The 17110-nt window shown below is 41.7% G+C and overlaps 1 protein-coding gene across 1 annotated transcript in view; it reads right to left on the minus strand.

The window, feature by feature from the left end:
* Positions 1 to 224: 224 nt before the first annotated feature.
* samd12 (sterile alpha motif domain containing 12) overlaps positions 225 to 17110 on the minus strand; it is a 122037-nt gene continuing 105151 nt past the window's right edge. Inside the window, exon 5 of the mRNA XM_029658010.2 lies at positions 225 to 4674. Coding sequence (XP_029513870.1) covers positions 4652 to 4674 — 23 coding nt within the window. The 3' untranslated portion in view covers positions 225 to 4651. The remainder of the gene's footprint in view (positions 4675 to 17110) is intronic.

The following is a 17110-nucleotide window of genomic DNA, read 5'->3' on the forward strand; positions in this document are numbered from 1 at the left end:
GATTGTCTACATGCTATAGTATTGTTTAACCACAGTACCACTGATACATCATCTATCTTCAGGATCTGTGTATTCACTCTTTATTCAAGCACTGAAGAAAGGTATTCAGTCCCTGTCTGCTGTATTAGTCTACACATAACACAATACAGTGTGTAAAGAAAATGTGGTATATGTAAAAAAAAACTATATGCAGTGAGGTATGCTCAGTAATGTACACTACAGTATACAGGTTAATAGATTTATTAAGATATTTATCATATTTCATTGATATCCATGATTAGGCACCCTATATGTAGATTGTGGGGGGCTGAAGACCTGGTCTGCATGCCTGTTTGATACAAAAATAACACCAGAAAGTAAAAAAAACTAAACATGCTGTCAAACTGGCCAAAAATCATACATTCGTTTTTCTCAATCGATTTCAAGCATTTTTTGGAACAATGTTGTCAATTTTCAAAACAGTGTTCACCAGACACAGAACTCCGTGGACTTTTGGAAAAGAGTCAAATGCCTTTTCAAAAATGTAGTTGCCTTCTCAAAACATAAAATACATTCATCAAAATGATATTATAGCCTACCATCAACATTGCTAATAGATTCATCAAAAGAACACCACCACCCACAGAAAGATGAACGCAACCAAACTTCTCTTTTGAGTCCGAGCAGACAAAACAGGAAGTTAGTCTGGCTTTTACAAATCCCAGTAGATCAATACATTTGATTTACAGTCACAAAATCATGATGATCAAAAGTAGAAGTACAGCTATCCAAAAGGTGCAGAGTTATGGGCAATTCCTGTCCTTTTATGCATATTTCACCAAAACAATGTCATACTCATCAAATAATCCTGATTTAAAAAAGCACTTGTGTGCACACGATTCATTCATCAGTATCATCACAATCCAATTCCATGTACTCAATACAAAGGCTGGTTTGTTCATTGTTCTGTAGACTTTCCATTGGTTCACAGAAAAACCATACGCAATAGAAATATGGTAAGGTGGAGGAACACAACTGATATGAATAGGCCGCATGATTACTTAATTATGTGCATCTCTGAATGTCTGCAATATTGTCAAAAATAATGTCATAACAACTAGACAGCCCCAACAGTCATCTAGACCTTTCCATATATTTTAGGGCTACATAATATGACACTGAAAGGGGTGATTTAGAATTGTGTGCAGTATACGGATTGCCGGAAACAGTGAACACAATCGCACAAAGTTCTCTCCTGATTTAAGCTTTTCGTTGCTATGCCACCAGCGCGTTGTTTTGAAAGCGTCTTCATTCTATTTTCCCCAAATGTACAGTTCCGTATTCATCAATTATGCCTAAGTACAATATCTTTTGTCCAGTTTTTCAGAAGTACTGATTAAGCTGTTCCTATTAGTTGTATTAAATGATTCTCTGTTCTCTAATTACGGACGTTGCTTTTGTTTACATTGTGAACGTAAAATAACCCGTGGTGTAGTCAAAGCCATATGCAACCAAAAGCAACTTTATTTCTCATTATTTCAATTCACAAGATAGAATGAACTCGCGCATCAGCCATCAACAATTTCACCATGGCGATTCTTGAGCTTGGGCGCTGCTGCCATTGGACGTGATGCAACACTGACAGTGAAGCAGCTTTCTTCGATTTCAAAGGAAGCCTTTTCTCATCAGCTGATGGCAACGCCAGACGCCCGATGGCTATAGTGTAGCAGGGCCGTAATTGTGTTATATTATGTGAACAGAACACGTAATGTCACTGATGACATTTGAATTAAGCGTTTTGCAAATGGTGATCTAAGATATGACCAGAAGTTCTGTAAATGTATTTGAGCATTTCATCATTGCGGTTTTCTGCAATAGATGTTCCAACACAGACACAAAAACTGCTTGTATGCGATTGAAAAAAACTGTAAAGGGATAGGTTGTAGTCTTTGCCCTAAACTAGTTAGAGGTAGTTTCACGAGCCAATGCTAACTTCCTTTATAGTGGACTCGGAAACATAATCCCAAACTATCCCTTTAACAGTTGTATTAGTTTAAGTGTGTTAATGTGTATGTGTCCAATGTGTGTTTGTGTTTGCGCGTGCATAATATAGGCATATGTATTTATATACACCTGTGAATGTAATGTCTGACTGTGTAGTCACATAATTCCTTGTAAGTCTGCTTCCATTTGCATGTATGTGTGGGTGATGTACTAAGGTTTGTCTTGTGCAATAAGAAAGTAAGGTTTTCTCTTGGGTAACAGTGCACTAGTAAAGTGCCAATGAATAAATTCCAAAAGTGTAAAAAATACATCAGGGGATTGTGGAAATAGCCAGTTCAGGCAAGTCCTCGGGCACCTTGGCAGAGCTGGCATGGTCATGTGCATTAGGCACCAAACGGGGGGAAAATGGGTTCAAACATGAGACTACTTGGACTTGTCCAATAAGAAACGCTCGGTCTGGTTTTCCGTCGCAAAACTTTTGGTTCCGGTGTGCCCTTATGAACAGGACCCAGGTTCGAAATGCCCTGAAAGTCACATGGTGAGTTACCATATACAAAGTCATAATACTTCCTTTACTAAATAACTCATTTACAGCCCAGTTATAGTTGGAAGGAAGGAGCAGCCCATGTTACAGTTCCAGGAGTTTTCTTTTCTTTATCCAAACACCGCCTTGGGTTAATACTGTAGACTACTTCTCCCAGTTCGACTATCGACATCCAGATGATGTGAAGAGAAGGTGCCAGGTCCCCCAACTGGCAGCAGGCAGGGCAGGCAGCCCCCACTAGCCAAGAGAGATACTGACACCAGATCTCCACCGAAGCATGAAATAGCCACTTGTGTTTAGCTAAGAACTACTTCATCCCATGTGACTAAGTATCAGCATTCCTTACCTCTCCAATGTCAGGGATGGGCTATTCCAGGCCTGTAGGTCTACAGAGTCCTGAAGGTTTAATCAATACTATTAAATTTGCTACTAATGGGCCAACCACCAACTACACAGCATAAGCCAAGCTTCAATCCAAACAATGGACACTCGTAACACAAGACCCAATGTTGCAATTAAATTCAGCTAAACCAATGGCTTTCTCCAGGGTTGGAATTCCCCTACTTCCATTTCTTGACAGCCATTTATTTTTGGGGGATACCCATTTATTCCTATTCACAGAGAGGAAGTTGTTGTGATGGTGACAATAGGTCATGCTACAGTGGTAGTGATACATGGGTAATAGGAATCACTCCAGCATACTGGCTACAGGGTTTGAAAACACACATAGTGGACGATGGCCCAAGCAATTGACGGGATTGTTGGCATGACAGTTCCATGTGCTTCTAAGTACAGTAAAAGGCCTTTATATTAACAGTGAATGGCCATTTCACATTAACAGTTACAGCAAAGAGTTAGTTTGTCATAAAACAATTGGATGGTTTGTTTTTTTGCACACGGTACATGTTTTTTTGCACACAGTACATGTTTTTTTGCACATGGTACATGTTTTTTTTGCACACGGTACATGTTTTTTTTGCACCTGGTACATGTTTTTTGCACATGGTACATGTTTTTTTGCACATGGTACATGTTTTTTTGCACATTTTCCTTTCTACGCTATTTTCAATACAGCTCATATTTAAAATGGAGAGGGGGGGGAGTCTTCAGTGTGATCTTTTTCTTCTTTATGTTCTCTTCATCAGTAGAGAAGCACTTGCCTGGTTCTCTCTCAACCACATCTCTCAACCCACCAATTGTCCCATGTAGGTTTTCAGTCGTTTACTTTTCACCTGGTTCTCTCTCTTCATGCCACACCTGGATGTATTCGCAGTGAAGTTCTCTCACATGGAAGGGTTCGCTGAGGGAGCGACCCACAAAGTGAGGGAGGGAGAGAGTGGAGCAGGGCAGAGGACACAGATAGGACAACCGAGACAATATTTTCACCAGGCAAGCCCAGACACTGACAATGCACAGAATCAATGCAGACAATAGTCGGAAAAAGAGGGAGAGAGAGTGAAGGAGAAAGGGAACATATAGAAGTGCAAAATGTGTCACCCTCTCGCTGCGCCGACATAGTCAGTGAGGACAGAGCGCGAGAGAGACCGAGAGAAAGAAGACGGAGGGTAAAGAGCGAAAGGCTGGTGTACCCAATATGTCTATAAAGTCACCATTAGAACAGAATGTTACACACCGGCTCAGTGGTGTATCCTGGGGGTTGTATTCACATAGGACGGCCATGGAGGAATTATCATAGAAGTTTTTTTCAATTTGATGCCATTTTTGACATGTGTGTTTTATCGTTGCTCTCCGCAGTCTTTGTGGTTGGATCGTCGGTTGAGGGTTGATAAGTTGTCCAGCTCTTGATGCTTGTTCTCAGAATGTCCTGGGCTAGTGGTGCTTCAGAAAGGGGTAGGAGAGTTGGGGTGGCGTAGGGACAAATGTAGTGGGAATGCTTTGTTAAAGGCAAGAAAGTGATAGAATGTCTATGATAAGTCACTGGACAAGCCAATGAATTTACTTGTGTGAAGGTTTGAGGTTTTGGGACTAAGCATGGGGTTAAGCTTGGAGTTAGGATTAAGGTTGGGGTCAGGACAGCTCTGATTGGTGGTGGGAGGGGGTCAGATGTAGGAGGTCCGAGGGAGACTGGGTCCTTTTGGCAGCTGGCGTCCTGGAACGCCCGGGCTACGGAGAACACTCCAGAGAGGCTGCAGACAAGGAGAGAGAGAGGGGGGGGGACAAAGAGAGGGGGGGGGGATAGAGAGAAAGGAGAGAGAACAAAGGTGGAAGTGAGAAATGGATAAACAGAAAGAATGATGATTAGGATTTTTTTTTTAATGAAATAAGGAGCAAAAAAGAAGGGGGAGCCAAATGAACAGAGTAAAATGATGTACATGAGGAGGAGAGTGGAGATCAAACAGAAAAAGGAGTGTGATAAGCACGGGGCACAGGGAGGCATAAAAATGGATCAGGGGAAAGGGAATTAACAAAAGAGGAGAGAGAAGGAGACGAGCGACAGAGAGGATAAAGGAGAAAGGGAAGAGTAAAAAGAGTGGAGACATAATTATAAAAAGGGCAGAAGCAGCAGGTGATCAATACTGTGGCGCAGCATTGCACTCCAAGGAACACAAATAGGTGGAAAGCTGGTCTGTGTCTATATATATGTGTGTGTGTGTGTGTGTGTGTGAGAGAGAAAAAGCACACGCACAAGAACGAGTCAGGCGGATCAGGGGAGACAATTGACATTTAAAGCTCGGCGACGACAGTGACACAGCACGGGTGACACATGCCAATGCCTCTTTGATGAGTCTGAACTCGTCTCTGAAAGAGTGTCACACTGTGAATACACCATTTTCAGATGGAAATGAAAAGCAAGAGCCGACGCTGTATTTACCATATAGGCTATGTGGCTGTGCATCAAACAACATACCTCAACATAAAGTTGGGGGCGTTAATGTAAATAGTCCGGGTAAACATTTGATTAGTTTAGCTGTTCAGCGGCCTTATGGCTTGGGGGGTAGAAGCTGTTAAGGAGCCTTTTGGTCTTGGACTTGGCGCTCCGGTAATGCATCCATCCATATGATCATTGACAAACACATCAGTCCATGTCTCCAGTAACTGTCTGTATACAAGCACGTGTCAGACCACACACACACAGATACAAAAAGGAGGTCGAGGGCTGTGTGTGTGTGAGGAAGAGAGAGAGAGTGACAGTGGTAGTGATAGTCTGAAATTCATTACCGTCATGGATACCCTGGACGAGCAGACAGCCTGCCATAGTCTCTCTCCTAATACACGCCACACTTTATAGTGCAGAAAATAGTCAAGGTTGCTCCCCCTCTTTCTCCGTTATGCATATACCACACACGTCAAGGTTTTTTCATACATGCACAACCACATATATACACGCACAAACACAGAGATTGAAAAACAGCTTCTATCTCAAGACCATCAGACTGTTAAATAGCCATCACTAGCATATAAGAGGCTGCTGCCTATATACATAGACTGGACACTTTAATAAATGGAACACTAGTCACTTTAACAATGTTACGTATCTTGCACTACTCATCTCATATGTATATACTGTATTCTATTATTCTACTGTATCTTAGTCTATGCCGCTCTGACATTGCTTGTCAATGTATTTATATATTCTTAATTCCATTCCTTTACTTAGAAGTGTATGTATTGGGTAAATGTTGTGAAATTGATAGATATGACTGCACTGTCAGAGCTAGAAACACAAGCACTTCGCTACACCCGCAATAACGCGTGTATGTGACCAATAAATGTGATTTTATTTGACACAGCCCCCACCCCACCCCAACCCATCCCTCCACACACACATTCTTCTCTATAATATACGTACCCACGTTATAAAGGTGGTAGTAGAGAATCGAGGACAGGCCTCAAGGTTCAAGTCAATGACAAATATTGTATTTTCAATTGATGTCAATGTCAAGAATTCCCTTTTTCTTTGCCTGGAGCAGAAATCAACAGAACAAACACATACTGCACACACAAACTGAATGCTACGACTGGTTGCCCTGTTCCCGTTGTTATATACACCTTTCGTATTATAAATCTGTCAGCTATTATCTTGTTCTCAACTCTTGCCTTCTTGGCCAGGACTCACTTGAAAAAGAGCCGTCAATCTCAAAGTGACTTCCCCGGTAAAATTAATTAAGGATGATAATCAAATAAAAGAAATCTATAAAATAAAATAAATCCCTGATTCACAGGCAATATAAAATAGTTATTTAAAAAAAAATTTAGAGCCCCGCACATCATTGAAAAAATAACCTTCAAACTGCCTTAGTTAAGAGCTATAATATTAAATGGTGAATAAAAGCGAGTACAATTCTACCGTGCCTTTTAAGAGCCCAGTGAACTCAGATTGACTCAATTCTATTCTTTTCTCGGATTACTACACTCTACCAACCAAAATTAAACATGACAGGGGATGAACACAGCCATGTGAGCGTCTGTGTAGCCTAGTTTGTGTGCGCTCGCGACTTGTATTTGTGTACGAGTGTGTCAGTGTGCCAGTGCAGTGTGTGCGCATGGGTGAGTGTGTCGCCTATGTTTTGTGAGTGAACGTGTGTATGCGGCTATGCCTGTGTGCGATTAGTGTGTGTGTGTGAGACACAAAAAAAGAGCAATGCACCACGCCCAGTTATTAAACTAACCAATTACATGGCCCGCTCCTGCTGTTCACCGCCCAAATAAAGGTTGAAGGTGTTGATTATTAATGTAGCGTTTTGCACTGTAATTTACACATACAGTAGAACCCAACGACAGAGGGTATATTGGCCTTCTCTCCCTCTAGTCGCTTCAGTCACTCTTCTCTCAGTCCCTCTCTAGCCGGTGGTGGCTCCCTTGCCACTGGGATAAATTATTAATGTGATTCACCCAGTATTAAGATACGAGCAGCAGCCTCTGAAACAGGTACTCACAGGTCGGAATTCTCGAAAGCTCTGAATGAAGAGAGGAGGTGGGGGCTTAATCTGTTTTCTCCGGCTCTCCATTTATCTATCTCTATGCATTAATAAATCAGGCCTCATCTCTCATTGTTTAATCAGAGCACACCTCTGAGTGTCTGCATCTACCTTTGTATCTCTCTCTCTCTCTCTCTCGCTCCCTCTTTGTGTCTGTCGCTCTCTCTCTCCTCACCTCTGTTCTGCCTCTGTGGTACTCGGTGTGAGAAAGTGTACGCCTGGAGAGTCACACAGTACCCAGCTAATCGTCAAGCCAGCTTTGAAGTGCCTGATCTGGGCTATAGTCAAGCCTTTCTTGAGGGGTACTAAACGGGACGGGGGTTTGTGATTGGAGCATTTCGAGTTTTTGGGGGTGTGGTAGTCACAAAATTTTGGTCAGCTGGTGATTGTCAAGCAATACGGTAATTGACTGTAAACACATTTAGCATCTCCTGGTGATTGTCAAGCAATACGGTAATTGACTGTAAACACATTTATCATCTCCTGGTGATTGTCAAGCAATACGGTAATTGACTGTAAACACATTTAGCATCTCCTGGCTTCCACACAGTCTAAAAGCCACCGACACAGACCTTTGGAACATCTACATTTGAAAAAGTCTCAAATCCATGTAATATAGCCTACACCTTTACAAGAAATCCATTATTTTAGACAGGTCTAAAGAAACATTATATGAAGAAAATGTAGTCCAATTTCATTTCAGAATCACATACTCTGAGTTGTCCTTATCAGGGGTGTAACGTACTTAAGTAAAAATACTTTAAAGTACTACTTAGGTTGTTTTTGGGGGTATCTGTACTTTACTATTTGTATTTTGGGCAACTTTTACTTCCCTAAATTCCAAAAGAAAAATAATGTACTTTTTACTCCCAACATTTTCCATGACATCCAAACGTACATTTTAAATGCTTAACAGGACAGGAAAATTGTCCAATTCACACACTTATCAAGAGAACATCCCTGGTCATCCCTACTGTCTCTGATCTGGCGGACTAACTAGACACAAATCTTTTGTAAATTATGTCTGAGTGTTGGGGTGTGCCCCTGGCTATCCGTACATTTTAAAAACAAGAAAATGGTGCAGTCTGTTTTGCTTAATATAAGTAATTTGAAATGATTAATACTTTTACTTTGATACTTAAGTATATTTAGAACCAAAAACTTTTAGACTTTTACTCAAGTAGTATTTTACTGGGTGACTTCCACTTTTACTTGAGTAACTTTCTATTAAAAGGTATCTATACTTTTACTCAAGTATGACATTTGGGTAACTTTTTCCACCACCGGTCCTGGCCATGCCAAATAGCTGTGGGCTACACTAGTTCATTCAGCAGAGAAGATTTTCTTGGAATTCTGTGGCATTTTATATTTTATAGGATAAGAATTGAACAAGCGGAATAAAATAGAAAGGATATTTTCTACAAACGATTTGAGGGAGTGCGCACATGCGGCTATTCTGCGTTGAGCGGTTAACTAAGAAAATAGGTACTCCTGTATGCTTAATTTAGAGTTATTTATGTAACTTTCGTTTTTCTACAAATGTTGGGCTATGTTTTGATTTTTAATACATTGTAAGGCTGCATAATGTGACTATTGACTTGAAGAAAAAAAAATACAATATTCAATGATTACATTTCTCTAAAACAGGTTATAGGCTACATGTGCACCACCAAGTCAGAACAGTAGGTGAAATCAAGAGGGGAAAATGTTGGATGACCGTTCAAAACGTTTCCCCCAGAGTTCCCAGTTGTCTTGAACTCACTGAAGTCAGATTTCCCAGTTACGAGTTAAGTTGAGTACAAATCATGCTTCATTGACAGCATGGCCAATGTTGAATGTTTATCCTTTTAAACTTGGAAAAGAGACCATTAAACCCAGACTTGGGACCACACAGTCACTCCACTGAATAACAGGCTAGTGATTGCTTTGCAATGCTTGCAGTTAGCCACTGTCACTGATTCCTTCCAAACCACTCATTGAATTTGCAATTTCAAACTTGTGTAATGTTTATGTCCATGAGCACCGATATGTTTTATCTATAATTTCTCAACCTTATTTCTCTTCATATGACAAGGATAAAAAAAAAGATTTGCCAGTATATTGTTGACTTGATTCATGATGATGAATGCTAGCTAAGATTTTGAAAGGATGATGTTGACATGATCAGTTTAATCAAAGCTACTGTATATATAATGTGATTTGACATTTTATTTGTGGCCAATTACCTTGAGCCTTCTTGGACGGGCACTTCTAATGTAACTCTATGGCAGCACCCAGGGGGCTTGAATTTTCGAGCTCTACCCTTAGACTTGGAGGTGTCCCCATGAGTGACAGAACACTGAGCCAGTCACGGCGCAACTAGAGAACATTACCAACCCCTACTCTCCATATTTTCCGCTGGGTTGCCCCACCACCACAGAAAGCACTGAGCTAGGCTGAAACACCTGCATTTTGGAGCTGCCTTACTCAAAGGAAGCAAAAATTAGACCATGTTTTGTTTGCGGCTTTATTAACTCAATGGGGGTTTTTTTGTGTGTTTTTTTGTACATTTGGTGAAGGATCGGTGATGATCTAGGGGTGCTTTAGCAAGGCTGGAATCGGGCAGATTTGTCTCTATGAATTTATTTTCTTTACATTAGGTCTGACATGTTGCCCACCATGAGCTCATGGGCTCTCATGAAGTGTTTGATTAGTTTTTCAATTACATTTGCATTGATGTCAGAGTGATTAGAGGGACAATAGAGTGCTGAGTACCAGGCAGTTAGCAAGTTTGGTAGGCTACTAATGAACATCAGCAGTATCAGAGCTTGGAGAAGCCTAATTAACGTGACTAAACAGTCACATATAATATGACTCTTGACCGCCGGTGTGGCGATAATATGCTCACCGCAACAGCCCTAGGTGTGGTCTCATTTGTGATTGGATGGTCTCCATTTTTGTGTGTGTGTGTGAGATCTGGTGTTTGACTGGCTCTTTTTCCTCTGTTTCGGGTTTTATGCCATCTCAGAAGGGCTGTTGTTTTGGTGACGGACATTACGTTTACTTGGTCTATGAGACCTTCACACTTGGAAGATAGTCTAACCAGGCCTGAAACGGAATGCCCTTCGTCTGATGTGCTTTAAGCAAGCAAATGATCAGTGAATGTATTTCTACTATCTGGTTGGTCTACATACTCATTACTGCAGCAGCATTTGCTCACGCACGCACACGAAGGAGGATATTGTTTAGATACTTATAGCTCACAGAGAGGGTTTTAGCAAAGCCTTGTTCCACAGTGTGCCTTCAAAATAGGTCATCCTGTTCTCGGGCTGTTCGTGAGTTCCCTTTTCCCCTGCCCCGATATCACAACATAAACAAAGACTGGTGTTTTTTCCCTCTACGAAACAGAAAAACTCTTGCTCATCAGCATAACCAAGTGAGGTTAAGTAAATAAGTCTTATTTGATTTATGCGGAGGGAGTCGTTCGGTCTTTGTTATGACATGTCACACAGATTTTTGTTTGTCGCATTTCTTCCTGCAACTGCAAACCCCCCACTAGTACTCAAACTGTCAATGTTTTATGCGGAGGGAGTCGTTTGGTCTTTGTTATGACATGTCACACAGGTTTTTGTTTGTCACAGTTCTTCCTGCAACTGCAAACCCCCCACTAGTACTCAAACTGTCAATGTTTGTAATTGGGATTAGGAGAAAGATTTTGTTTTGGGGAATCTGGGACTGACTGGGCGTTTGGGGCGAGGGGAGGGTGTGTGCATGGCAGCAAAGTGGGATATAAACATACAGGTAACCGACAAAATAATGGAAACACGAGGCAAACAAGATATATTTTTTTATTGAATATTACCTACATATTAAACACATTTTGGCCAAGGGATCCGTGGACTAAGTTGATAGCCTGGGGTCCGCCAAAAATTATTGAATTGTGCACTGATCAAGCATCTCACAGGCAAAGCCCACATGCCTGTCTTGTATTGTGCTTGTGATTGGTTTATTCAAATAACTCATTTGACAAAGTCATGTCAATCAAATCAACGGATGCATTTCATTCATGCAAGGTCAATGTTATCTCGCTCCTTTTCATTTCTCCGGGCCTGGCTAGCAATCCTGGAAAAAGGTGCCGGGTCAAACAACAGGTGAGGAAATATTCGAAATGTTGGATAAATTCATGACCGAAGAATGATTAAGCTGGGAAATACGTGCGGCTGTATGCACAAATGATACGGTGGCGGCAATGACCAGTGGCAAGAGTCGGGTAGTCGCAAGAATAAAGGCTGTCAACCCCAAGATAGTGGGCGCCCACTGCATGTTACACACGACAAGCAATTGCATCCAAAGCCATGGAACAAGACTTCTGTGCTTAATAAGGTTGTGACGGGAGTTAATTTTGTGAAATCAAGGCCACCGTAGTCACACGTCTGTTGGCACATCATTGCAAAGAAATGGACGTGGAACATGACACTGGTTTCACTCCGAGCTGCGGTGGCTCTCCTGCAGAAAAGGGTTACAGCAGGTGTTTGACCTACGCACACAGATGTGCAAGTTTCTGAAAGAGGACAAACTTGCATTTTTTTCTCCAATTTAGAATGGATTGCTAAACATGCCTACCTCGCTGATTTTTAACAGATTTAACTTATCCATGCAAGGGGATTATGCCTCTATTCTGGAGGTGCGAGGCAAGATCAATGCTTTCAGGACGAAAATTGAAATTTGGCTAACAAGGCTACAGAACGGGATTACTGACATGTTTTTGGACACAAACATTCCATCAGTGAACATAGTGAGAGACAATCATCACACTTCATGGAGTGAGTATATAAATTCATACTTCACGGAGAAACACAAATGATTGGGACTGGGTCCGTGATCCGTTTGCCCTCGCCATGACATCTAAGAGCGGACATTGTGGAATGGCTGAAGAGGAGTTGGAGTTATCCTGTAATAGGACACTGAAGATCAAAATCCAGCAAATGTCTCGTGGATTTCTGGCCTACTGTGAAAAAGAGTATCCTGAACTTACCACTTGAGGCCATGACGATTTTGCTGCCCTTTCCTGCATCTTTCTCTACATTGACAGCAATGAAGAAAGTACAGGGTTTGGTTGCAGGTGGAAAATGAAATTTGTCTGTCATCCATCCCACCAAGAATAAACAAGCCCTCAACTAGAGGCAGCCACACCCATCACATTTACGTAGGACACTAATAGTTACTGAAGAATACGATGCCAATACTGATATGCGGTTTGTAGGTATGTGCATCTTTCCCTTTCAAGATGATTTGATACTCATCTAGATACATGTGCACGGACACAATACAGGAACGATACGTTTTGGATGGAAACGATTCGGTGCGATTAGAGAATGAATCGATGAGATTCGGTTCGATACACTTACAGTTGTTGCATAAACACATTCATTTTCCATTCTAAATTCAAATCTGCTGCCGATGGAGCTCATGAGCTGGGCCTCTCTGAGATGGATTTGTCTGAGCTGACGTTTGTGTTTGTGTGTGTAAATGATGTGCACTACATGACCAAAAGTATGTGGACACCTGCTTGTCGAACATCTCATTCCAAAATCATGGGCATTAATATAGACTTGGTCCCCCCTTTGCTGCTATAACAGCCTCCACTCTTCTGGGAATGCTTTCCACTAGATGTTGGAACATTGCTGCGAGGATTTGCTTCCATTCAGCCATAAGAACATTAGTGAGGCCGGGCACGGATGCTGGGCGATTACATCTGGTTCGCAGTCAGTGTTCCAATTCATCCCAAAGGTGTTCAATAGGGTTGAGAACGGCACTCTGTGCAGGCCAGTCAACTTCTTCCACACCATTTCAGTATGGGGATCACTTTGTGTATGAGGGCATTGTCATGCTGAAACAGGAAAGGGCCTTCCCCAAACTGTTGCCACAAAGTTGGAAGCACAGAATTGTAGCATTAAGATGTACCCTCACTGGAACTAAGGGGCCTAGCCCGAACCATGAAAAATAGCCCCAGACCATTATTTCTCCTCCACCAAACTTTACAGTTGGCAATACGCATCGGGGCAGGTAGCGTTCTTCTGGCATCTGCCAAACCAACATTTGTCCGTCTGTTGTTGCTTGACCACGAGATACTTGCGTCCAATCTGCATGGTCAATGCAGCACATGCAACAATGTTGACAATGATGTTTCCGCTTTGCTTCTTAATATAAATCCACAAGCGTTCTATATTTACACTATTAGCTTGTTTTTCTTATATCTGCAAACTAGTTTGCCGCTAAATCGTGTTAGCTTCTAATGCTAACCGCTAGTTAGCTGGCTAGCTAGCTAATAAATGTACTAAGTCAGAGCAAATGTAGCTAGCTATACATTGATGGTGTAGGTCTAAATCAGCATGTTTGTGCAACAGTATCTTGCAAATCAAAGAGGAATAGGCAAAGCATGAATCTGTTGGATACACAAATAAACTTTTAATGTAGCCAAAGATGATAGGGTCCCCTAGGAAACACTGACCAACACTTTGGTTCCTACCCCGTCACAATAACTCCTCCCTGGCATTTTCATTCGTTATCATGTCAAACAACACTGTATTCAAAGTGCCCACTATTATTTATATTCTGACTATTGAATTATAATAATTATTTTATTCCAACAGTTCACCTAAGTTCCCTGTAAATCATCATAGTACGATGCCATGATGCCTCCATTTTCAAATGTCTTTACTACATGTTATGGTACTCAGCAGGGGACCTTACTTAACTCATTACCAGCACTATGTTCTCTTTAGTATGCAGAAAGATTACTCTTTGCCACATAACTTCTCTAGGGCTTTCACTTAGTGATGCAACACAAAAAAAAACAAAGAACGTGTGAGTGCAGAAATGTTGAAAGTACTGTAAATGTGCCATGAGCATTACTGTAGGCGGTCCAGAAATGTTTAATGATGGTGGTGATGGCGTCACGATCCTCCACTTTCAGGGAGGTTACAGTGTTATTGCGTTCATCTCAAGACCGTTTTCACATGGTTATTGTAGGTCCAGCATGGGTGAATGCAAAGATATGTTGTACCTCCAAAATTGGTTCCAGGTAAGGTAGTCTATTGGTTGTAGCTAGTAGTGTATTCACCATATCTCTAGCATTGGTTCCAGCTATAATACCAGTTGTAGCTCAAGCATTAGCCGTATTCGCATTAGCTGACTGCTAAACAAGGCTGCTAAATAGTTACCCGGACTACCTAAATAGTATTGTAATCGAGTAGTTTGTAGAGATTTTCGGTTTTGGGTTACCGAGATTAGGTGTACACTAGCTCTGGTAAACCTTGTTGCTACATCATCGCAGACATTGGAGTTTGCTGAATAATTAATTTACTTTGGGGCTCAGGTATTCTACTGCAGTTTTGGCACCACTCTTGGTTTCTTCTGCTAGTTAGGGGAGGAGAGAGTCAGTCGGGGGCTGCAGCCTTGCCCAGTCCCAGCACAGATTTCACCTGACACTGATAAATACCTGAGGAATGGGACACACTCGAGAGCTCCGCTACGGCGTCATTAACCTTGTAAAACCGAACCCCGAGCCCATGATTAACGGCAGCCCATTATGTGCTATTAAACACCATCACGGGAGCGTCCCGTAGCCCATACCAAAACACACAACTACAGCTGACGTAGGGGCTTACTTCGTGTAGCTAACTTTTCTAAGTGTGGCTATGTAACGAATCCCATAGGAGGAAAGCTGTTACATAAAGCCATAGGCCTCTAGTTCTTGCAGGAAGGCCAATATGCTTATGACATAATTGTATGGTAGTATATGGACCAAAATGCTCTATGCTCCTGCTCTGTGTCACGTTTGCAGTGTCTCTTACATGTTTCTCCTCCCCGTTTATTTAAAAGGCTGTTATTGTTTATTAAAATTGAATAGAACGCCGCGGAGTCCCCATAGAGTCTGGGCGATAAGCACAATACCCCAACACAGGAACAAAGTGTTTTTTTTTCTTTTACATATGAAAAGAAGGGTAAAGAAGAAAGAGGCGGAGAGAATGAAGCGGGGAATGAAACAGAAAGAGAGCGAAGGTGCAGGATGGGAGTCGAGAGAAAAGGAAGGCAGAGAGAGCGAGAGAGACGGGGGAGAGAAAAGGGAGGCAGAGTGTGCGAGAGACGGGGAGAGCGGGAAGGAACGAGAGAGAAGGGAGAAAGATGAAGAGTGCTATTCCCTGATGTGACTCTCGGTAGGCTATTCGCAGCTACTGCTCGGAGGATTAGTGCATTTACACTTCGGCTTAAAAATAGTCCCCGTGATAATTTATTGAGCTGGAGCGCGCCGTCCCGCATTGTGCTCCTAGAGCTCTTGCCCTGACTATGCACTGTTCCAGGCATGAGACCTTTTGCTCACTCCCTACAGAACCTCAATGTCATTTACAGTGGCAAGAAAAAAGTATGTGGACCCTTTGGAATTACCTGAACTTCTGCATAAATTGGTCATAACATTTGATCTGATCTTCATTTAAGTCACAACAATAGACATACAGTCTGCTTAAATGAATAACAATGATACGTTTTCATGTCTTTATTCAACACCGGGGAAACATTCCCAGTGCAGCGCGGGGAAAGTATGTGAACCTTTGGATCTAATAACTGGTTGACAGCAATAACCTCAACCAAATGTTTTTTTCAGGAGGAATTTTGGACCATTCCTCTTTACAAAAACTGTTTCAGTTCAGAAATATTCTTGGGATGTCTGGTGTGAACCGCTCTCTTGAGGTCATTCTACAGCCTCTCAATCGGGTTGAGGTCTCTGACTGGGCCACTCCAGAAGGCGTATTTTCTTCTGTTGAAGCCATTCTGTTGTTGATTTACTTGTGTGTTTTGGGTTGTTGTCTTGTTGCACCACCCAACTTCTATTGACTGACAGATAGGCTTACATACTACTGCAAAATATGTCATGATAAACTTGAGAATTCATTTTTCCGTTGATAACAAGCTGTCCAGGCCCTGAGGCAGCAAAGCAGCTCCAAACCATGATGCTCCCTTCACCATACTTTCTAGTTGGGATGAGGTTTTGATGTTAGTGTGCTGTGCCTTTTTTTTCTCCACATAGTGTTGCGTGTTCCTTCCTTCCAAACAACTCAACTTTAGTTTAATCTGTCCACAGAATATTTTGGAACATCCAGATGCTATTTTGCAAACTTCAGATGTGCAGCAATGTTTTTTTTGTCTTACTGTGGACTGATGAACATCAAGGCTTTTAGATATACTTTTGTAACCCTTTCCAGCTAAATTCAAGTCAACAATTCTTAATCTTAGGTCTTCTGAGATCTCTTTTGTTCGAGGCATGGTTCACATCAGGCAATGCTTATTGTGAATAGCAAACTCAAATGTTGTGAGTGTTTTTTATACGGCAGGGCAGCTCTAACCAACATCTCCAATCTCATCTCAATGATTGTACTCCAGGTTAGTTGACTCCTGACTCCAATTAGCTTTTGGAGAAGTCATTAGCCTAGGGGTTCACGTACTTTTTCCAAGCTACACTGTGAATGTTTAAATGATGTATTCAATATAGGCAAGAAAAATGTAATAATGTGTGTTTTTAGTTTAAAAACTTCTTCGGGATCGATGTCCCTTCCACGGGACAGTTGAGCTAACGTAGGGTAATGCAATTAGCATGAGGTTGTAA

This window comes from Oncorhynchus nerka, linkage group LG4, assembly GCF_034236695.1.
Source record: "Oncorhynchus nerka isolate Pitt River linkage group LG4, Oner_Uvic_2.0, whole genome shotgun sequence".
Taxonomy (NCBI): Eukaryota; Metazoa; Chordata; class Actinopteri; order Salmoniformes; family Salmonidae; genus Oncorhynchus; species Oncorhynchus nerka.